The 19304-nt window shown below is 43.0% G+C and overlaps 1 protein-coding gene across 1 annotated transcript; it reads right to left on the reverse strand.

The window, feature by feature from the left end:
- Positions 1 to 10015: 10015 nt before the first annotated feature.
- Positions 10016 to 13957, reverse strand: LOC143439604 (PRAME family member 8-like). Its single transcript, XM_076925936.1, has 4 exons — positions 13854 to 13957; positions 12678 to 12991; positions 11636 to 12223; positions 10016 to 10855 (listed from the first exon to the last, which is right to left on the reverse strand). The coding sequence occupies exons 2-4, from the start codon at positions 12962 to 12964 to the stop codon at positions 10288 to 10290; spliced, it is 1443 nt and encodes a 480-aa protein (XP_076782051.1). The 5' UTR covers positions 12965 to 12991; positions 13854 to 13957; the 3' UTR covers positions 10016 to 10287.
- Between the last annotated feature and the right edge of the window lie 5347 nt (positions 13958 to 19304).

Raw genomic sequence — 19304 nt, forward strand, 5'->3', positions numbered from 1 at the left:
ACTAAGGATTTCTCTTAGTTTCTCTTAGTCTAAAACGTCTCCTGAATTTTCTCTTGTTCCTAGGAGAGCTCTGAAACAGCCTTTCCATTCTTTTTGCTGGCATAAGCCAGAGAGAGAACAACTGCTTTTCAAAACACGTTCTCTCTCTGAAGTTTAAGATCTAACACTTTATCCCTTTCTTTAGGAGATGTAGCTGTGGCTGCTTTTTTAGTTTTCCAATTTCTTCTAACCCTGCTCTTTCTCATCTGAGGCAGCTCTTGAAGGCTGCGGGCAGATGCCCGTCTCCTATCCCGAATTCACTGTCACCGCTAGGCAAAGTAGGCATCGGGTCAACACCTATTTGACCTAGACCTTATCCCTTACAACGCACTTCCTGCAAACATGGCCTCCAAAACTTACCTAGCGCTAGCTTCAATACTGTTTGCTACCTCCTAAGTGCGCAGGATACCTTCTTTTATTCCCTTTTTCCCGTGGGACCCCACCTAAGACAGTGTTTCCTCAGCTGGTCCCCCATTTTCAAGTCCCACGATGGCGCGCCAATCTGTAGCCGCCCGCGACCACAAGTCAACTGGATTCACCTGAAAGGGGGGCTGGGAATGAAAGGGGAAGGAAGGCGAGAAGAGATGAGGCCAAGACAAAGTTCTCTGATCAAGGCCCCAAGCTTTAATGTTCAGCTCTCAATTTAAAGGGGAAGACCCAACCCACAACCCCTCCTGGTTTCAGATGGGTTGGATAATCCATAGTCAGTTCCAGGTCACGGCCTGAGATGTCTCAAGGCAAGCCCAGGGGCAGTTCTGCTTCTGTGTTCCGGGCAGCCAAGGTGGGTAATTCCACATAGACCCTGTCACTTGACCTTGTTGTAGTAAACAAGGTCTCTCCAGGCTTGCTCATGGTGGGGGGAAGGTATACCTAACTCCATAGAAGATGGAGCAGCCTAACTCCATAGATGATGGAGCAGCCTAACTCCATAGATGATGGAGGAGCCTAACTCCATAGATGATGGAGGAGCCTAACTCCATAGATGATGGAGGAGCCTAACTCCATAGAAGATGGAGCAGCCTAACTCCATAGATGATGGAGCAGCCTAACTCCATAGATGATGGAGCAGCCTAACTCCATAGATGGAACAGCCTAACTCCATAGAAGATGGAGCAGCCTAACTTCATAGATGATGGAGGAGCCTAACTCCATAGATGATGGAGGAGCCTAACTCCATAGATGATGGAGCAGCCTAACTCCATAGATGATGGAGCAGCCTAACTCCATAGATGATGGAGCAGCCTAACTCCATAGATGGAACAGCCTAACTCCATAGAAGATGGAGCAGCCTAACTTCATAGATGATGGAGGAGCCTAACTCCATAGATGATGGAGGAGCCTAACTCCATAGATGATGGAGCAGCCTAACTCCATAGATGATGGAGCAGCCTAACTCCATAGATGATGGAGCAGCCTAACTCCATAGATGGAACAGCCTAACTCCATAGAAGATGGAGCAGCCTAACTTCATAGATGGAGCAGACTAACTCCATAGACGATGGAGCAGCCTAACTCCATAGATGGAGCAGCCTAACTCCATAGAATATAGAGCAGCCTAACTTCATAGATGGAGCAGCCTAACTCCATAGAATATAGACCAGCCTAACTTCATAGATGGAGCACCCTAACTCCTTGGATGATGGAGCAGCCTAACTCCATAGATGGAGCAGCCTAACTCTATAGATGATGGAGCAGCCTAACTCCATAGAATATAGAGCAGCCTAACTTCATAGATAGAGCAGCCTAACTCCATAGATGGAGCAGCCTAACTCCATAGATGATGGAGCAGCCTAACTTCATCTATGGAGCAGCCTAACTCCATAGATGATGGAGCAGCCTAACTTTATAGATGGTGCAGCCTAACTTCATAGATGTAGCCACCTAACTCCATAGATGATCGAGCAGCCTAACTCCATTGATGGAGCAGCCTTACTCCATAGATGGAGCAGCCTAACTCCATAGATGGAGCAGCCTAACTCCATAGATGATGGAGCAGCCTAACTCCATAGAATATAGAGCAGCCTAACTTCATAGATCGAGCAGCCTAACTCCATAGATGGAGCAGCCTAACTTCATAGATGGAGCAGCCTAACTCCATAGATGATGGAGCAGCCTAACTCCATAGATGGAGCAGCCTAACTCCATAGATGATGGAGCAGCCTAACTTCATCTATGGAGCAGCCTAACTCCATAGATGATGGAGCAGCCTAACTTTATAGATGGTGCAGCCTAACTTCATAGATGTAGCCACCTAACTCCATAGATGATCGAGCAGCCTAACTCCATAGATGGAGCAGCCTAACTCCACAGATGATCGAGCAGCCTAACTCCATAGATGGAACAGCCTAATTCGATAGATGGAGCAGCCTAACTCCATAAATGGAGCAGCCTAACTCTATAGATGATGGAGCAACCTAACTCCATATTTGGAGCAGACTAACTCCATAGATGGAGCAGCCTTACTCCATAGATGGAGCAGCCTAACTCGATAGATCGAGCAGCCTAACTCGATAGATGGAGCAGCCTAACTCTATAGATGATGGAGCAGCCTAACTCCATAGAATATAGAGCAGCCTAACTCCATAGATGGTGCAGCCTAACTCCATAGATGATGGAGCAGCCTAACTCCATAGATGGAGCAGCCTAACTCCGTAGATGATGGAGCAGCCTAACTTCATCTATGGAGCAGCCTAACTCCATAGATGATGGAGCAGCCTAACTTTATAGATGGTGCAGCCTAACTCCATAGATGGAGCAGCCTAACTCCATAGATGGAACAGCCTAACTCCATAGATAATGGAGCAGCCTAACTTTATAGATGGAGCAGCCTAACACCATAGATGGAGCAGCCTAACTTCATAGATGGAGTAGCCTAACTCAATAGATGGAGCAGCCTCAATCTATAGATGATGGAGCAGCCTAACTTCATAGATGGAGCAGCCTAACTTAATAGATGATTGAGCAGCCTAACTCCATAGATGATTGAGCAGCCTAACTCCATAGATAAAGCAGCCTAACTCCATAGATGGAGCCGCCTAACACTATAGATGATGGAGCAGCCTAACTCCATAGAATATAGAGCAGCCTAACTTCATAGATGAAGCAACCTAACTCCATAGATGGAACAGCCTAACTCCATAGATGAAGCAACCTAACTCCATAGATGATGGAGCAGCCTAACTTCATAGATGGAGAAGCCTAACTTCATAGATGGAGCAGCCTAACTCCATAGATGATGGAGCAGCCTAACTCCATAGATGATGGAGCAGCCTAACTCCACAGAATATAGAGCAGCCTAACTCCATAGATGAAGCAACCTAACTCCATAGATGATGGAGCAGCCTAACTCTATAGATGATGGAGCAACCTAACTCCATATTTGGAGCAGCCTAACTCCATAGATGGAGCAGCCTAACTCCATAGATGGAGCAGCCTAACTCTATAGATGATGGAGCAGCCTAACTCCATAGATGATGGAGCAGCCTAACTCCACAGAATATAGAGCAGCCTAACTTTATAGATGGAGTAGCCTAACTCCATAGATGGAACAGCCTAACTCCATAGATGATGGAGCAGCCTAACTCTATAGATGATGGAGCAACCTAACTCCATATTTGGAGCAGCCTAACTCCATAGATGGAGCAGCCTAACTCCATAGATGGAGCAGCCTAACTCTATAGATGATGGAGCAGCCTAACTCCATAGAATATAGAGCAGCCTAACTTCATAGATGTAGCCACCTAACTCCATAGATTATCGAGCAGCCTAACTCCATAGATGGAGCAGCCTTTCTCCATAGATGGAGCAGCCTAACTATATAGATGATGGAGCAGCCTAACTCCATAGAATATAGAGCAGCCTAACTTCATAGATGGAGCAGCCTAACTCCATAGATGATGGAGCAGCCTAACTCGATAGATGGAGCAGCCTAACTCCATAGATGATGGAGCAGCCTAACTCCATACAATATAGAGCAGCCTAACTTCATAGATGGAGCAGCCTAACTCCATAGATGGAGCAGCCTAACTTCATAGATGGAGTAGCCTAACTCAATAGATGGAGCAGCCTCAATCTATAGATGATGGAGCAGCCTAACTTCATAGATGGAACAGCCTAACTTCATAGATGATTGAGCAGCCTAACTCCATAGATGATTGAGCAGCCTAACTTCATAGATGGAGCAACCTAACTCCATAGATGATGGAGCAGCCTAACTTCATAGATGGAGAAACCTAACTTCATAGATGGAGCAGCCTAACTCCATAGATGATGGAGCAGATTAACTCCATAGATGGAGCAGCCTAACTTCATCTATGGAGCAGCCTAACTCCATAGATGATGGAGCAGCCTAACTCTATAGATGATGGAGCAGCCTAACTCCATATTTGGAGCAGCCTAACTCCATAGATGGAGCAGCCTAACTCCATAGATGATCGAGCAGCCTAACTCCATAGATGGAGCAGCCTAATTCGAAAGATGTAGCAGCCTAACTCCATAGATGGAGCAGCCTAACACTATAGATGATGGAGCAGGCTAACTCCATAGAATATAGAGCTGCCTAACTTCATAGATGGAACAGCCTAACTCCATAGGTGATCGAGCAGCTTAACTTTATAGACGGTGCAGCCTAACTCCATAGATGGAACAGCCTAACTCCACAGATGATGGAGCAGCATAACTTTATAGATGGAGCAGCCTAACTATATAGATGATGGAGCAGCCTAACTCCATAGATGGAGCAGCCTAACTCCATAGATGATGGAGCAGCCTAACTTTATAGATGGAGCAGCCTAACTTCATCTATGGAGCAGCCTAACTCCATAGATGATGGAGCAGCCTAACTTTATAGATGGAGCAGCCTTACTCCATAGATGGAGCAGCCTAACTCTGTAGATGGAGCAGCCTTACTCCATAGATGGAACAGCCTAACTCCATAGATGATGGAGCAGCCTAACTCCATAGATGGAACAGCATAACTCCCTAGATGATGGAGCAGCCTAACTTTATAGACGGAGCAGCCTAATTCCATAGATGGAGCAGCCTAACTCTATAGATGATGGAGGAGCCTAACTCCATAGATTTAGCAGCCTAACTCCATAGATGATGGAGCAGCCTAACTCCATAGATGGAGCAGCCTAACTCGATAGATGGAACAGCCTAACTCCATAGGTGATCGAGCAGCCTAACTCCATAGACGGTGCAGCCTAACTCCATAGATGGAACAGCATAACTCCCTAGATGATGGAGCAGCCTAACTTTATAGACGGAGCAGCCTAACTCCATAGATGGAGCAGCCTAACTCCATAGAATATAGAGCAGCCTAACTTCATAGATGGAGCAGCCTAACTCCATACATGGAGCAGCCTACCTTCATCTATGGAGCAGCCTAACTCCATAGATGATGGAGCAGCCTAACTTTATAGATGGTGCAGCCTAACTCCATAGATGGAGCAGCCTAATTCTATAGATGATGGAGCAGCCTAACTCCATAGAATATAGAGCAGCCTAACTCTATAGATGATGGAGCAGCCTAACTCCATAGAATATAGAGCAGCCTAACTTCATAGATGGAGCAGCCTAATTCCATAGGTTATCGAGCAGCCTAACTCCATAGATGGTGCAGCCTAACCTAATAGATAGAGCAGCCTAACTTTATAGATGGAGCAGTCTAACTCCATAGATGATGGAGCAGCCTTACTCCATAGATGGAGCAGCCTAACTCCATAGATGATAGGTTAAACTGCCTGCAGGAGTGTATACACTAGATATACAACATGAACATCTGCCTCCATATCCCCCCTTTCTTTCTCTCTCTTTCTCTCTCTCTCATCACCTAGCTTCTCCCCTCCTACTTCTTTTTCTCTCCTTGCTCCTTCTCTTCCTCTCACTACTCCTTTCTCCTTAGCTCCTCCTACACATCACCCTTCCTGTTAAAATAAAACTTTTCTCTCTAAATACAATTAGAGCATAATTGTGCCTATTTGTATCAGTGAGGTACGAGATAGTCCTAATACCCAGGCCCATCATTTTGTTGACTAACCAGAACCTCTGTCATCTCTCCTAACTAACACACTTAATTTTGAACCTGGCTTTTTTCTTGGCTTTAGAATGAATGTCAGCTGAAAACCATCCACTCAGATCATTTCTCTCAAAGTTAATAGGCAGGATTGGCCATGAGACTGTAGGTTTTCAACCCCATCAGAAATCCAGAATGACTGAGTTAACTGAAATTATGGGAAGCACAAAGCATAGCTTCTAAAACTTAGCCAATTGATAGAGACCACTGAACACCTGGACAGTCCCTATACTACAGAACTTTGGAGCATCCAATCTCCAGCCTTCTGCCTAGACAGAGTAATCAGCCCTTAATAATTCTGCATCACTAAGGTCTGTCAGATGATTCTTGGCCAGAAGATTTATGGATTTATTTCATGTATGCGAGTACACTGTCACTCTCTTCAAACACACCAGAAGAGGTCATCAGATCCCCATTACAGATGATTGTGAACCACCATGTGGTTGCTGGGAATTGAACTCAGGACCTCTGGAAGGGCAGTCAGTGCTCTTAACCACTGAGCTATCTCTCTGGCCCATAAGCTGTCACTTGAGGTTGTGATGTTAGCCATTCTGGTGTGTGTAAAATGGAATCTTGGAGTCATCGTGATTTGCATTTCACTGATGAACCTTGAGCATTTATGTAGCTGCTTCTCCCCACATAGAGAGTCCTCTGTTGAAATGCTCTGTGTAATTAAGTACCACATTTTAAATTGGGGTATTTGGTTTGTGGGTATCTAATATTTTGTTGTATTCATTGTGTTTGAATATCATCACTCATATCATGCATGAGGACCCTTTCCCAATCTTTAGGCTGCCATTTTGGTCTGCTGATACAATCTTTTGCCCTATAGAAGCTTTTCAGTTTCATCAAGTGCCACTATTAATTGTTGATCTTATTGCCTGAGATATGGAAGTTGTGTCCTGTGGCAATGTGTTCAAGGCTAATCCCCCACTTTCTCTTGTATTAGATGTTGTGTATCCAGTTTTAGGTTGAGGTCTTTGACCAATTGGACTGGAAAGTATTTAGGGTGATAAATATAGAGCAACTTGCTTTCCTCTCCAGGCAGACATTCAGTTAGACAGGCTCCATTACATGAAGATGCTTTCTTTTTTCCAATGTCTCTTTTGGCTTCTATGTTAAAAATCTAGTGTCCATGATTGACAGTGGTGTGAGTTTCTTTCTGGGTCTTCAGTTGTATTCCATTGATAAACCTATCTGTTTCTCTGCCAACACCATGCAGTTTTTAGTATAGTATAGCTATGTAGTGCAAAATGAGATCAGGCATGGTGATACTTCTAGAAGTACTTTATTGCAGGGAATTGTTTTAGCTATCCTGGTGTTTTTATTTTTCCATATGAAGCTCCTTCATGGACTGTAAGAATTGTGTTAGAATTTAATTGAAATTGCTGTGAATTTGTACATTGCTGTTGATAAGATGAATTAAGTCTTTTAGTTAGGAGGGATGACAGAGGTTCTGTCTAGTCAACAAAATGATGGACTGGGTATTAGGTCTATAATGTACCTTACTGACACAAAGTGGTATAGTTATGCTGTAGTTGTATTTTAAGAGGAAAGATTTATTTGAACAGGAAGGGTGATATGTAGGAGGAGTTAAGGTGGGAGGAGTAAGTAGAGGAAGAGGAGGAGTAAGGAGAGGAGGAGCTAGGTGACAAGAGAGTGGGGGAACATGGAGATGGCTGTTTGAGTGTTTCTGCCAGTCAAAGATAGTTGATATATCTAGGTTGGGTATTGGTTTACACTTCTAATTGTGTGGACATCTTGTTATTGAGCATTACCAAACTTATAAAGCCTTAGATTAACATTTTAAAAAAGTATAAAAGAAAAATGGAGAAGCAGGGATGGGATAGGGGTGTTCTAGGGAGGGGAAATGGGAAAACAGGATGGCATCTGAAATGTAAATAAAATATCCAATAAAGGACAAAAAGTTTCAACAAAAGAAAATTGCTGTGAATTCACACATTGCTGTTGGTAAGATGGCATTTTGTACTACATTAATCCTCTGGATGCAGGAGCCTGAGAGACCTTTGCATATTCTAATGGCTTTTTCCATTTATTTCTTTAGAAATTTGAAGTTCTCCTCATACAGGTATTTTGCTTGGTCAGATAGAGTCACACCAATAAATTTCATATTATTTTTGCTCTTTTGTAGGGTGTTGTTTTTCTAATTTTTTCTTGTCCAAGTTATCTTTTGTGTTAAGAAGGACTTCTGAATTTTTTGAGTTAACTTTCTTTCTAGCCATTTTGAAAAAGTTGTTTATTGGTTGTTGCAGTTCTCTGGCAGAATTTGAAGGGTCTTTTTTTATACTATCAATTTTTTCTGTGAATAGAGATATGGTGACTTCTTCCTCTCTAACATGTTTCCTCAATTGGCACTAGTTTTTGTAGAGCTCTACCTAGAGTATCAAAATCTATATTGAATATATAGGAAGGTAGTAGACTGCCTTGTCTTGTCCATCACGTTAGTGGAATTTCTTTACCTTTCTCTCCATTTAATTTGATGTTGGTTATCAGCTTGCTGTATATTGCCTTTATTGTGTTTAAGTATATGCCTTTTATCCCTGGTCTCTACAGCACTTTTATCCTGAAGGCGTGCTGGATAACCTTCAAAGGCTTTTTCAGCATCTGATGAGACACCATGTGACGTTTTTTTTTTTCAGTTAGTTTATATGGTGGATTATACTGCTGTATTTTCCTATGTTGAAACATTCCTGCATCCCTGGAATGAAGCCTACTGGATCATGATAGATGATGTTGATGATATGTTCTTCAATTTTGATTTACAGTGGTTTATTTTGCATCTTGTATCCATATTCATATGGAAAATTGGTCTGAAATTCTATCTCACTTATTGGGGGAGCTATTGTTGTATGGTCTGGATAGATGCGTAGATAGATAGATAGATAGATAGATAGATAGATAGATAGATAGATAGATAGATAGATGGATCCTAAGAGAGACAGTGAGGTAGACAGACAGACAGACTGTCTGACAGACAGTTTCCTAAGACAAACCCCTTGTATACTTTCACTCATCCATGCTGCAGGCCTCAAACTGGACCTCAAAGTAGTCTAGGCTATGGTCACTAGTTGAGCTCTTTGGAAACCTCTGAAACTCCACATACTCTCTTCATTGTGTGGAGTAGAGGAATAATATTGGAGTCATAAGAGTCGGGCTACTGCTACTGAACATTTTCACTTTAATTTATCAGTTTATTTTTGTAAGTGCTGTGAGATAGAGGGGCTTTTCAGACTTCCTCAATTAGGTGTATATGCATACATGTATTGTGCACATTGGGCATGTATAAGCTGGGATCTACAGAGACCTGGAGAAAAGGCCCTACCACCTAAAGTCTGAGTTCCACCTAGGAGCAACCTGATGATATTAATTCTGAAACCAAACTTTGGCCTTCTTTTAAAGCAATATATGCTCTCAATACATGAGTCATCTCTCTTCATCTCTCTTCATGAGTGTTTTTTGTCTGTTGTCTGAAGAGCATGAAAAGAGTTTACTGTGAGCAAACCTTGAGCAGATTCACAGTTTCCAAGCAAATATTCCAGCTAAGTCAACAGGTAGACAGGGAGACAGAGTGTTGGAGGAGGGAGAAAATGAAAAGTGTGAGAGACATAGAGGTTGTTTTTATGACTTCTTCTGTACCACAGGCCAACCTAGATATCCATATGTGAACTTCCTTAGCTGATAATGTTATCTACCTACACAAGATTTTGAATCCTGACATGCCTGGCATCAATCTGTTCATTTTGACTCCCTCCAGGGAGAATCCTTTACTTGTAGAATCCTTAAATTTAGATTCTTTATTCCACTCAGACAACAGTAATGACATCTAAACATAGTACCCATGTTATATTTATTCAATAAGTATTTCATGGAAGAACCAAAAGTTTACAAGTCCCCAACAAAGCATCTAGTTAATGTGCCCTGGCAGAAGCTACTCAAAACTGCCAAGTTTGTCCTTCTGACTCCACAAGGCCCCTTTTCCCACAGTCCATCCAACTGTTCCCCATATTAAGCTCAGTCTCCAACAGTCACTGTATATCCTCTGGTTTCCAACCCTTGGAACAGTGTCTGAAGTCACATTCTCTGAGCACCCTGGATGAGAGATGTGTCCCAAGCCTGTCATTTATTCATACCCAGAAGTCCTGTATCCATGTTTACTGCCAGCAACCACAAAGTCTGGCCCCTTGGCCATAGACACAGTGCTCACCACATTTGTGGCAGCTACCTGTAGCAAAAGAGATGCTCTCAGGCTGTCTTATGGCCCTCAGTGTATCCATGAGCTCTTGAGAAAGATGGGCAAACATTTCTCTGGAGACATGAGCCAATTCATCATAGCACTCCAGAGGGGCAGGGTATTGTTCTACATTCATCTTGCTCCAGTTGGCTGTATGTTGTAAAAAGTCCTTCAAGACGAGCATGGAGAAGTCATTGTTGTAGAAGTTGACCTTGGTGAGCTGAGAGCATTGTCTGAGGACAGGTAGCAGGGCACTGAGCTGGGAGTCCTTCATCCTACACCCCTGCAAATCCAGAGTCTCAAGAGTGTCTGCCACTTTCTCCAGGAGACCTCTCAGAGGCATAAGGTCCAAATCCCGTAAGACCACACCTCTCATCTCCAGATGTTTGAGCTGAAATAGGCTCTCACAATAGCAAAAGGAATCCAAGTCTGACTGTGAAATTTTGTAGTGACTGATAGAGAGGGTCACCAAGGGTGTCAACAGGCACCTAGGGATAGAGGAGACCAGAGGGTTAGTTCTGGCAAATGATGGGGAGGGTGGGGTTTTCACTGTTGTTGAAGGGACCAGGTGCCCCAATGTCAGTGTGATCAAATGATCAAAGATATTATCTCAGATGAATACTTTTGGAATCAGCTTAGTTAAGCCAAACTCACAGTGGATCTGCCGCCCTTAGTCTCAAGCAGAAACCAGTTTAGCCTATAAGACCTGGAAATCCACAGAAGAAATTCCATGCTAAGAGAGTCCTGACAGGACCTAGGGACATTACTTGTGGGTTCACTCAAGGTGTCATTCTATCCTAGCCTTTGCAGAGTCACTCATGCTATCATTTACAGGCCCACACTCTCCCCCCTTGTCCCATGCTCTCAGCCCTACTGGGCTCAAAACCCTTCACTAATGGGAAAGTAGGGGGAGATAGAAATCTGTTTCCACTGATCTAAGCATGGAGCTCACCTCCTCATGTTGCTGGCTGAGTCCCCCAACTTCTAACTACATGCTTAAATTTCTGTTTCCTTTCTGGTCAATTGGTTGGCCATGATTCAAAGAACTGACCCCTCTTGACCAGGTCTGACCTACTCCTGACTTCAGTCCTCTACTTCAGGAGTGCTCATTGAAGACATTGAATCACCACATATAACTTCCCTATCCTAAGGAGTTCCTAAATGTTTGTTCTGGGTGACTAAGTAGTGGGCATTCTGTACAATGGATACTTAAAATGCAATAGGAAAATTTGCCCTCCTAGTTGACCCAGCCCTCCTTTTTTGCTTACCTGAAGACCTGATTCATATGGTCTGTGAGAAAGTGGATGCCACTCATGGAGAGATGCTGGAGACAATTGAATTTGGAGAACAGAGAAATGAACTCCTTGACACACTTGTCTTCTCTGTCTCCTGTACTATTGGCAATCTTGAAGACGTTCTTATAAAGGGGTGCCAGGAGCAGTTTTCTAAGATTTCTCATCTGCCCAAAGCAGGGAGCAAATTGAGCCAGCTTGAACACATTCCACTCAGTGTTAAGTTCCAATTCTTCAATGTGCTCTGGATGGAAGACAGTCAATATCTCTTTGATAAAGTTCACAGGCATCGCCCAGATCTGCATCTTCGTACAGCACAAATGTAGGGAGTCCTTTCTCTGCTGGGCCCATTTCAAGAAGCATGCTTGTGTTTCATCAAGTCGGGGCCTGAGGCATAGGTCAGCTACCACCTTCACCTGCCTCCTCAGCCCATATCTGGGAAGGACCTTCAATCCTGGCTTCTCATTGAAGGTCTCTGAAGAACAGCTGCCATCCTCTGTACCAGCCCATATGTTCCAGAAGGCATGGTGCACATTCCTCAGGTCCAGAACCTGAACTTTTCCCCTGGTGAGGATGAAACATGTCAAGTGACAGCAGACATGACAGGACCCTCAGTCAGATTGCACCACATGACCCTAAACTCCACTCTGCCCAACTCTACCAAGGTGTATGTTTTAAACAGCAAGAGTGCAACATGCACACATGCATGTTACAGAAGCTCTCCCTGAGCTGCATGTGTAGACCTGACCACTTTCCTTCTGCTAAGGTACTCTTCATTTCTTTTTAGTCCCGTTATTTGTGGTATGAGAATGCCAGGGATAGTCTCATTCTACTGTGAGCCTACCTCTACTCCACAGACAACTAATCCACAGACAACTGTGCTCAGTCCAAGCAAACAATAGCTTTCAAGGCTCCTGCTTTGCTGTCTGATGATCCCATCAGAAGCCATCCTCCCTCACCCCACAATGTCTACTGTGTTCCCCAATGCTCCCTTGTACAATACTTGGACATTGCTTACCTGGGGTGAAACTTTCTTGTCAGTCGCATGTCTACTCCATCTAGCACAGCATGGAAAGTTTCCAGGTCAGGTGTCTTCATCAATGCTCCAACAGGAAGACAGGGGAAAGGCCAGGCTGCCACCATTGCCTTTACAAGGTTGGTGTGTCTGCCAGTGAAGGCATCCTTGAATAGTGCTGGGAAAAGACCGCAGGGCAGCTCCTTCACAGTAGACATGGCCAAAGCCTCATCGCTCAGCAGACTCTGCCTTGCCAGCTTCTGGAGTGTGGGTGGGTTCTGAAGACTCATCCTCTAATGTCTCCAGTCAGAAGGCTCCTGGGGAAGGTGTCAGGAAAAATATAAATTCAAGACAACGTTGGTAAAACTTCCTCACCATCACATTGACCACTAAGCTTCTGAGTTACTGCTCTGATAGTGATGGAGAAATCAATGTACCTATTCACTCTAAACTAGTGATGTAAAGCAGACTCCCACAATGGTAACATGGGGGTCTGTTTGTCAACCAAATGGGCACATTAATTATCAGATCAAATGTTTTATGTATGATCTTTTCTCAAAAACAGAAGAACAGTACCCAAACCAAACCAATGGACCAAACAAACAAACAAACAAACAAACAAAAATCCTTGTGATGTGGGTCAATATTGATTCCCAGAAAGCAGAATGACTTCATTGTATTTCTACAATTTTTAGGGTTTCCTGGTTCTGGGAAACAGAGCATACCAACAGAGCAAAGCTATGTGTAATAGAGGCAAGGCAAAGCCTAAGGAAACACATATGACTAAATCACAAGTGTCATTTCACCTATTGGGAGCTGAAGGAGATCATAGATACATGGTCTACATGTCTGCAGTGTGAGCCAGGGTCTCACAAAAATAAAGACCATCATTTTAGTGAAGGGAAATATGAGAGAACATGTTAGCCAGAATGATCTGATATCCAACTTTTCCAGGGCCACAAGGCCAGTTCTAGGAGAGTTTGAACAAAATACAGAATCCTGTCTCAAAAAAATTATATCAAGCACACTATTGAAATATACAAGCTATCACAGAAATATATCAGAGACTAGGCTAAAACTTCATTTGGAATGAAACCCAAGGTCTTCCATAAGTTCCTCTAAAGGAGTCTAAAGTTCTCTATTTCAAACTGCATGACCCAAGAAAAAATCATTACATACCTGTTTTGAGCACTGCAGATAGTTCTCCAAGTTCTAGCTGAACCAGGCAGTTATCCAGGTTGCAGGTCTCTGAATGTGTTCTCTGCTTCCACAGAAGCCTTTATATACCTCTCTGCTCACCCCTCCCTGTTGTAGCCACACCCTCCAACCCCTACCTGGAATTGGATTTCCTGGCTTAATCTCCACCCTTTAAATTCTAGACCAAATATTCAATCATTCCGTTGATTGAATCAGACAGACTTGTGATCAGATACTCCCCACTCATCACCATCCCAACACCCCCAAAAGTTTTTGGATAACTATAAACATTCCACTTGTTAATTAACCATAAAACACCAAGTTGGTTGTTTTGGTTCTTCATTTGCTTAACGTTTATTTAGTTTTCCATTTGTTCCAGTGACTGTGTCAGGCTCTGAAACCAAGGTGGTTTTACAAGTCAAAGTTCTAGCAATTCTCTTGACTCAGAATCTTTTTACTGCTAGGATGACTATCGTGAAGAGCCATATCTGGATGGGTTTTATTCATGGGACCAGACACATTCCCAGTATGCTTCCTCTCATGGTTTATTCTGTTGCTGATTAGAGACATAACATAATTCAAAGATATTCCTTTTCACTGTATTTTGAACAGAATGCCGAGTCAGAGACTGGAATATGTCCTGGAGGTCAAGGACTGAAGTGGATGTTCTGTCAATAAATTGCAGCAGCAGCCATTCAAAAGGTGGGACAGGAGCATGGCTTGATTCCATTACTATGGTAGCCATGGTGTTGAGAGTGTACTCACTTGCCAGGGAGCTCCCAGGCATACAGGGAGTCCTGTCCCCAACTCTCCATGCAGCAGACATGATGGGGCGAGCGGGTAAGCTCAACATTGGAAGTTGGAGGTAGGAGGCTCAGTTCAAGGTCATGTTCAGCCAATGTGTGAGCTGAAGAATAGCCTGAGCCCTACAAGACTGACTTTATAAATGGACAAAAGCAAACATAAAAAGGAGGGTCTGAAGGAGATGCTCCCCTGGGCTCCCCAGGAAACAGAGAGTATGTCAGGTAGGACCAACAGCCTTCCTTAAAGGGATGAGATCTTGAGTGGAACTTGAGCTGGAGACTTGGTTTGGTAGAATGAGCACCTGTCAATCTTCTCTTCCCATCATTGACATTGTGGCTTTAAATGATCTGTGACTCCAGTTCCAGCAAATCTAAAATCCACCTTTGACCTTCTTGGGCACCAGGCCTCTGAGGGCTGCCCATTCTTATTTGTACTCAAAACATCCCTACACATAGAGTAAACCTTCGTAAAACTCAGATCTATGTTGGGAGTGGTGGTGCACACATTTAATCCCTGCACTCAGAAGTTGAAGGTTGACCAGTTCAGCATGTACAGGGCTAGCATTTTCTAAATAACTAATTCCCAACCAGTGAAGCCTATGGAGTGAGGACCTTTCTTAAAAGTAAACTGGAGCTGGGCAGGGTGGCACATGATTTAATCCCAGCACTGAAAAAACAGAGGCAGGGGGATCTCTGAGGTCAAGGCCATACTGGTCCACAGAGTGGCTTGTGGGTCACTCAGGGCTCTTAAACAAACATACCCAGTCTCAAAACAAAGTATACAAACAAACACACCAACAAAGTATTGTTTACCTCTTGCTGTAAGTACAAACCTTAAGCCTAGCATGAGGGTGGTAGAAGCAAGTGGACCTCTGAGGTCAAGGTCAGCCTGGTGTAAGGTGTGAGTACAGGAAAATCCAGAGCTGTTAAACAGACAAACCCTGTCAAGAAATCAAAACAAAACAAATCAAAACATACCAAAAATACAAGGATGTCTTCTGGTAAAAGTAAGGAGAATTCAATAATGGAAAGAAATATTCTCAGGGTCAAATGGGACTTTGAACTGGGTGGAACTCATGAGCAGGGAATTATGGAGCCTAGGGGCTAGCATTGACCTTGACAAGTTAATAGACACCACAATTATTAATGAAAGGGCCACAAGTACCTCTGGCCAGTGATAAAGACAATGACTCCCTTTATAGAGAACAGGAAATATTTCAAGCCTCAAGGGGCATGAAGGCCTTTGTCTCAGTACCCAATTATGAGAAAAGGACTTTCTGTCAGGTCCAGGTTTGGGGCTCAATGGTAGGGGATAGAGCCCTGATCCTGTTATATTCCTGGAAGCATTTTTTTAGCAGTTTTCTCTGATTGACCTGTGTCCCTCTGAGGAGTTTGTTCAGTGTGTCTTTGAGGAATTCCATGCTAAGGTGTGGAGCACAGGAGATTCTGTAGTCAGGGGAGGAATGGTTTCACTCAGGTCTAGGAGCTTTGTCATTGTGACTTTGATCTTCTGTTCCCTGTTCTTCAGAGTAGGACAATAGAGAGCCGGGCTGGTTTTGTTGTTGTTGTTTGTTTGTTTTTCTGTCTGTTTCTTTGACCTCTGTCATTGTTTGAATGTTTCCTCTAGCCTTGACTGAGGCTGAGATCCTGCTGCTAAGATCTGTGTCTGGCCATGAAACTTCCAGTGCTCTTGCTGCTCTGGTGCTCAGAGATTTTTATCTGGTAGCTTGGTGACCTTTAACAGATATGCAGGTGTATCAGCTGCTTCACAGTGGAGCCATTAGTATTTGGTCATTCAGGTTGTCCTAGCCCACACAAGTCATTTCTGTTGTCATCCCTGAGCCTCCACAGTAGGAAGTAGGAAGGAACACTTGCAAGCCTCACAGCAACATCTTTTGACTGCCCAAAGCCAGGAGCAGCCATTTTCTTTCTTGCTTGTCAGTTGCACTCAATAGGCAGAGGCCAGAGAATGAAGACTTGGAATCCAAACAAACTGCTGTGCTTGGCTTTTCCATTTTATTTTCTCCAGATTTTGGCTATCATATAACACTGGCCACATCGATGGTGGTTCCTCAACCTTTGCAAATCTAGAAACTCTCTGCCAGATATGCCTAGATAGTAACCTCAGGGGTCACTTTAGTTTCACTTCATCCAGAAGGACAGCATCAACCACACTGGATCCCAATGACAGTACAGAACACAGATCAGTTGCCTTCCAGTCCAGGAAAATCTTGGAAAGGTTTGCCAGCTATAAGATTGGGAATAACCTGTTCTTTGTTATGCCCATTTTTCAGCAACCCAGGAAATAGTCAGCAAGTGCAAGTCCACTGTAATAACATAGAGAGCCTTTATTCAAGGGACAGACCCCAGTTGCAAACCCTTCCCACTGCACAGGTTAGGAATGTGATTCTCCTGTCCAAGGGCTTTGAGTTTTTATACACGAATATGCATAAGCAGGGGTCCTTGAGCTTTGGGGTTACATGACAGGGGAAGCCTTCCTTCAAACCTCATATCTATAGTTCAGACAGCTAGGCAGAATCATGCAGCTAGGAGGGGGTGGGACTCTTCTTACCTGGGGAGTAACTTATGGTGCTATCAAAAACTAGTGTGTTTTTACAAACTAGCCACAGCTGTCTGGGAACACTTAATTGCCTTTCTCTCAGGGCCCAAGTGTGGAGCTCTTATCTCTTCAAGGATGTTTGGTCCTTGTTTGTCTCAAGGACAGGAGTCATCTGAACTGGAGAGATTTTGGCCTAATATCCACTTACCAATGAGTGCATCCCACCAGCAATTCTCAAATTTCTAAGAAATTTCCAGGTTGATTTCCCAAGTTTGTACTTTCAACCAGCAGTGGAAAAGTGTTCCCCGTGTTCTGTAACGTCCCCAACATGAGCTGTCACTTGAGGTTGTGATGTTAGCCATTCTGGTGTGTGTAAGATGGAATCTTGGAGTCATCATGATTTGCATTTCACTGATGACTTGGAACCTTGAGCATTTATGTAGCTGCTTCTCCCCACACAGAGAGTCCTCTGTTGAAATGCTCTGTGTAATTAAGTACCACATTTTAAATTGGGGTATTTGGTTTGTGAGTATCTAATATTTTGTTGTATTCATCGTGTTTGAATATCATCACTCATATCATGCATGAGGATCTTTTCCCAATCTTTAGGCTGCCATTTTGGTCTGCTGATACAATCTTTTGCCCTAGAGAAGCTTTTCAGTTTCATCAAGTGCCACTATTAATTGTTGATCTTATTGCCTGAGATATGGAAGTTGTGTCCTGTGCCAATGTGTTCAAGGCTAATCCCCCACTTTCTCTTGTATTAGATGTTGTGTATCCAGTTTTAGGTTGAGGTCTTTGACCAATTGGGCTGGAGAGTATTTAGGGTGATAAATATAGAGCAACTTGCTTTCCTCTCCAGGCAGACATTCAGTTAGACAGGCTCCATTACATGAAGATGCTTTCTTTTTCCAATGTCTCTTTTGGCTTCTATGTTAAAAATCTAGTGTCCATGATTGACAGTGGTGTGAGTTTTTTTCTGGGTCTTCAGTTGTATTCCATTGATAAACCTATATGTTTCTCTGCCAACACCATGCAGTTTTTAGTATAGCATGGCTATGCAGTGCAAAATGAGATCAGGCATGGTGATACTTCTAGAAGTACTTTATTGCAGGGAATTGTTTTAGCTATCCTGGTGTTTTTATTTTTCCATATGAAGCTCCTTCATGGACTGTAAGAATTGTGTTGGAATTTAGTGGGAATTTCTTTAAATCAATAGATTGCTGTTAATAAGATGGATTTCCTACTACATTAATCCCCCAGATGCAGGAGTTTGAAAGACCTTTGCACCTTCTAATGGCTTCTTCAATTTATTTGTTCACAAAATTGAGTTCATTTTCATATATGTATTTTGCTTGCTTGGTCAGAGTTACATCAAGAAATTTCAAATTATTCTAGCTCTTTTGATAAGTGTTATTTCCCTAACTTATTTCTTAACCCATTTATCAATTGTATTAAGGAGGGCTTCTGAATTTTTTGAGTTAACTTTTTTTCTAGCCACTATGCTGTGTGTATTTATCAGCTGTTGCAGCTCTCTGGTAGAATTTGAAGGGTCTTTTTTATACTATCAATTCATCTGTGAATAGAGATAAGGTGACTTCATCCTTTCTAACTCCTTTCTCCTCAATTGGCACCAGTTTGTGTAGAGCTCTACCTAGAGCATCGAATTCTGTATTAAATATATAGGAAGATAGTGGACTTCCTTGTCTTGTCCATTACTTTAGTGGAATTTCTTTTACCTTTCTCTCCATTTAATTTGATGTTGCTTACCAGCTTGCTGTATATTGCCTTTATTTTGTGTATGTTTATGGTTTATAATCCTGGTCTCTAGCAATTTCATTTAGAGGGGTTGCTGGATTTTTTCAGCATCTGAGGTGATGGTCATGTGTCCTTTTTCTTTCAGTTTGTTTATAAGCTTGGTTATACTCCTGTATTTATTTTTCTATGTTGAATTACCCAGCATCCCTGGTTTGAAGCCTTCTGGATCATGATAGATGATGGTTTTTATGTGTTTGTGGATTTTGATTTCCAGTATGTTAATTAGTAGTTTGTATCAATGTCCATTTGGAA

This window comes from Arvicanthis niloticus, chromosome 27 (assembly GCF_011762505.2).
Source record: "Arvicanthis niloticus isolate mArvNil1 chromosome 27, mArvNil1.pat.X, whole genome shotgun sequence".
Classification (NCBI taxonomy): domain Eukaryota; kingdom Metazoa; phylum Chordata; class Mammalia; order Rodentia; family Muridae; genus Arvicanthis; species Arvicanthis niloticus.

Coding starts and splice junctions, on each gene's coding strand:
- LOC143439604 (XM_076925936.1), bottom strand. CDS start 12,964: ATGAGTCTTCAGAACCCACCCACACTCCAGAAGCTGGCAAGGCAGAGT. Junction 12,224..12,677: donor ACAAGAAAGTTTCACCCCAG/GTAAGCAATGTC, acceptor CATCCTCACCAG/GGGAAAAGTTCAGGTTCTGG. Junction 10,856..11,635: donor CATATGAATCAGGTCTTCAG/GTAAGCAAAAAA, acceptor CTCTATCCCTAG/GTGCCTGTTGACACCCTTGG.